The following is a 4,296-nucleotide window of genomic DNA, read 5'->3' as shown; positions in this document are numbered from 1 at the left end:
TTCCTGCTGTTAAGCTTTGCCCTGCCTATTTAAACTCAAGCAACGTGTCAGCACTACAGAGAAAAGCTGAGATGGGCAAGAAATAATGCCACAAGCAGAGCATGTCCTCACTGCTTTAAAGCAACAGCAAAAAGGGACGTCAACCCCCTGCAAGTACAGCAGTATGTCGGACACGTGTGTAGGACAATCTGCTCACACAACTCCCTTACAAGCTCAAAAGGTTACACACAGTAAGCACGCGACCTAGGGAGTAGCCACGGACCACGCATCCGTATGAAGCGGTCGTTAGCTGCAGCTCTCGGGGATCCCAGCATGGGCACTAGGCACCAGCGCCGCAGCTGCACCAGAGCGGCTGACAGCATCCCCAGGCCGCCTGGACGCAGGCGCCGGGCACACTAAGATTTACAGCATCTTTAGCTTGGGAAGTGAAAAAGCTTTGCTCTCCAAAATGAAAAATACTGTGAAGGAAAGGAAAAAAAAAAAAAAAGGCTATTGTTCTATATTAGTGGTAGGAAGGGGGAATTAACACGTCAGGGATGCTGTGCTGAAGGAGCTTCTCTTTGTAACTTGATTCCTAGCCCAGAGGGGGAAGGCGGTGGCAAGGGGCGTGTGCATGTGGTTGGTTTTTTTTAAACAAAGCTTGGTGACACTGTTGGCTTCTTTATGATGGACAAAAAGACCAGAAGAACATATTTCACATTTTCAGCTTATTTACCTTTCAAATCCCAGAAAGGCACACCCTGACTATAGCAGAGACACCATAGCCTCTCTCTAAATTTACCCACTGTGAAGAAACTTGTACCTTTTGATTCCTTTTACGAGCAAGGAAGCCCAGGGCTGGTGCATGCTGAGGCACCAACCATCATCTGAGATCTCCTGCAACTCTCGATCCTGAATCCGCAACCTGTTCCGCTCCGAGTCAGACTCATTTCCAGCATCCATGGAATGGATGGCTTTCCTGTGCGGGAGCAAACCAGTTTGGTCCACCCACTTCAGTGTGTTCAAAAGAAACAAGAAGAAGGTTAGCACCTCTCCAGGAAAAATGTATATCATGTGCTTGCTGCGCTTACTACGCCACACTTTGGCAGGAGAAAAAGCAAGGTAGTGCTCTGCTCTGTGCGGCTTTTCCTTTCTATGCATCACAGCTAAACTACGGATTTAAGGAACAAATCTACCTGCTGGTGTTTCAGAGCATTCACAGGAAGAAAATACAATTTTCAAAGCATGTTCACAACTATCAACACTCAAAACTGGGAATCATCAAACCCCCAAATGCATAGTATGCACCAAACCTACCACAATTGAAGTGGAATTGGAAGGTAGAGATTACACCCTTTGGAAATTGGAAGCCTTGCAGAAAAGGCTTCATAAATGAGCTGCAAAAGTGACACAACCATAGACTGGCTCTCAGAAATTCTTCCAAGTTCCTGAAAAGGAGAAAGTTGACTAAAACCCAGATAAACGAAACCGCCCAAGAGCAGGGAATTGGCAAACCTTTTCTGTCCCCAACTCAGATGGCTAATGAGGATGTCTCAAACACTGGGGAGGAAAGAGGTACTACAAACACGTTAGAAATCACAATTCTCGAGCTCAACTCTCCCAAAGTTAGTCATTACTCTGGTATAAATCATTCAACCCATACTGACCAAAGGAGCAGGCTGAAGAAGACGGGGATTCACTAAAACGCCAGAATTCAGAGACGTCTTTGCTTCTGGGCTCCCAGCTGGCTTGCTCAGCGTGCCACAATTAATGGCTTCGATGGTTTCATCCAGTCTGCAAGCACAAACAAGAGGCAAGAAAATTCCCTGCTTCCCCCGGCAACATCTCCCTTCTCCCCTCACAAACATTTCTGACCCAAAGTATTTTTTTACCACCTCCCCTAGATAAACTATTTCCTTGCTAGGTCCGATGTCTGGATTTGAACAGTCACTCTTATCTACCGCAGAAGCTCAGCCCAGTTTGAATTCGAGATGAACTGGTTTTGTTGAGACAGGCCTTCTGTAACACATCTCTTTCCAGGGCAGTTTTATCTTTAACAGACGTGCCAGCTACCGAAGGCCCCCATGAGGCTGGCAACAGCTGGGCTTTGGAGGAGGTCTCAGCAGAGTTGCACTGAAAGAGATGCTGCGCTGCGAGCCAAAAAGACCCTCAAGGAAGAAAAGAATGCAAAATTGCATCCTAGTGTCAGAAGTGCCCTTCAAGGGAATGGCTCACCCAGCTTTCCTTATGCTTGCTCTTCTAGATTCAGCCAGACCACCACCCATAACGCCTCCCTGCTCTCGGGCACGCCTTCACACTGCCAGTTCTCACTCACTTGCTGTGGTATTCAGCCATGCTGTTGTCTTCCTCCAGGATCTGCCTGCCAGCGAAGTCGATGGTGATTTTTTTGGCAAGCCGAGAGGCGTGACGCAGCTCCCGCAGCTCCTGCTCTCTCTTCTGGAGGGCCTCCCTTTCCTGCTTGGAGAGCCACTGGTTGGAGTCCGTGGCAAAGTAATCTGATTCATCGTCAATGACCTGGGTTCGACGCACACTGGTGAGAAACAACCATAACAACAGAAGATGAGCAGAGCAGGACAGCGACACAGCACTGCCTGCCCCAAACCTGCCTTCCTACCAGCTCCTTTCTGTTCTCTCTAGAGAGCTGGACTGTCAGGGACACACAGCAAGGACATCCAAACAGGACCCATTCCCGGGGTTTGACCTCGTTCCACCAACCGCCAACGTTAAGGTGTCTGTAGCTACAGCCCAGGTTTTAGAAGGAACTCTCTTACATTGCTGTTAAAGACTGCTCAGCCCGACAGACAATTTATGCTATTTTACAACAGTCTCACAGCTAGTATCTTACCTTGTCCTGTCAAATTCCAACAACTTGTCTTTGTGTTTCACAGCCATCTCCAGGCCTGCTTTGAGTCTAGCTTCTTGTCGAGGCAGTAAGTCTTTGCTTATGGCATCCAAATTCCCAGAACTTTCAGCACCTGAGATAGAAAATAAATCACAGCTCAATAGTCAGGGACAGGCCAGTTGTTTTAAGCCCAGTCTTGGTGAGGCTGGCTGCAGAAATGTCCCATAAAACAAATGCAATTCAAGGAGCTACAAGAAGAACCTTGCAGCAAGACCAGCACCTTCCCAAACCAGGTTCAAAGCCCGATTTTCCCTCTAGCTCTTTTCACAGACTCCTTCCTCCAAACAGGAGGAAGCATTTAAACACTGCAGTGATAACGTCTAGGTAGTGTTTAGAGAGAACACTTTAGTCTTGGTCTTTGAGTTTCCTTCATCCTTCCCTAACAATTTGGGCGGTCCCAATTCCACCCGTCACCAACTGCAGCCCTCCCTAAAAGCCGAATTCTCTCCTCGGTGTTGTTACCTCCACAAAGAGGCCCTCGGTCACGACAGATCGCTGACAACTGACAGTTATGCGCAGAGCAAGCTGTCTGTCTGCTGCCATACGGGCCTCTCGCAAATGAAATCCTCCCCCAACACACCTCAGCAGGTTTTTCAGACCAGCTATTGTTAGAGAGGGAGAAATCTATTCCCAGCAACTCTCTCTTCTTTCTTACCATTTCTGGCAAGGGGCCAAAAACCAACCAAACAAAAGGGTTAAAAAAAGAAAAAGGTGTGCATCAAAGCCACAATGGAACAAACCAATGTATTTCACAGAAGACATCACACAGGCTAACGCCTTTATTGCAGGGAAACAAAAAGCCTGTATTTCCCTCTTGTCACTGATACACATTTTTTCACTCCTGAGAGAAATAGCTATCCACATTGCAGCTCTCACCCTACACAGATCACACACAAAGCAAGACCTGGCAGGGGCAGAAGGGAGGACCGATAAAATGGGTAAGAAAAGTACATCAGGATCTCTACAGGAAAATTATAAACGGACCGACTCTGTGATCAGCTGTTACTCTCAAGGACTTATAGGACCTCCTTGCCACCTCAGCAGCTCTAAAGAGAAGTTGACACCAAGACCCAGAGTAAATATTTCCCCAGTTCTTCAGCAAAGTGTATTTTTCAACCAAGAACACTGTGACCTTGGCTGTATTTCAGCTAAACTCAGACAAACATCCCCATAATGCAGAGGTCTTCACTGGGAGACTGGGTATTATTTCCTCTTGCTTTCCTTGGCTCTGTTCCTATTTTTAGCTTCCGAGATAAGTGTTAGACAAGAAGAGTCATTAGAAAATATTAACCACCACCTCTCTAGATCCAGCAAATCAGATAGCAGCACTTCATCTTCCACAGCACACATTCCACATGAGACTTATCCTAATTTTCAAGGACTGCTACAATGAT

General features: G+C 47.0%; 1 protein-coding gene across 1 annotated transcript in view; it reads right to left on the bottom strand.

The window, feature by feature from the left end:
- Window positions 1-4,296, bottom strand: part of TRIP4 (thyroid hormone receptor interactor 4) — a gene marked incomplete at both ends in the record, with an annotated part of 11,076 nt that overhangs the window by 1,155 nt on the left and 5,625 nt on the right. Inside the window, 4 exons of the mRNA XM_010287116.1 lie at window positions 803-990; window positions 1,647-1,773; window positions 2,315-2,530; window positions 2,846-2,975. Coding sequence (XP_010285418.1) covers window positions 803-990; window positions 1,647-1,773; window positions 2,315-2,530; window positions 2,846-2,975 — 661 coding nt within the window. The remainder of the gene's footprint in view (window positions 1-802; window positions 991-1,646; window positions 1,774-2,314; window positions 2,531-2,845; window positions 2,976-4,296) is intronic.

This window comes from Phaethon lepturus, unplaced genomic scaffold, assembly GCF_000687285.1.
Source record: "Phaethon lepturus isolate BGI_N335 unplaced genomic scaffold, ASM68728v1 scaffold52175, whole genome shotgun sequence".
In the NCBI taxonomy this organism is placed as follows: Eukaryota; Metazoa; Chordata; class Aves; order Phaethontiformes; family Phaethontidae; genus Phaethon; species Phaethon lepturus.
The sequence above is the reverse complement of the archived record's forward strand: the minus strand, read 5'-3'. Positions and strand labels throughout refer to the sequence as shown.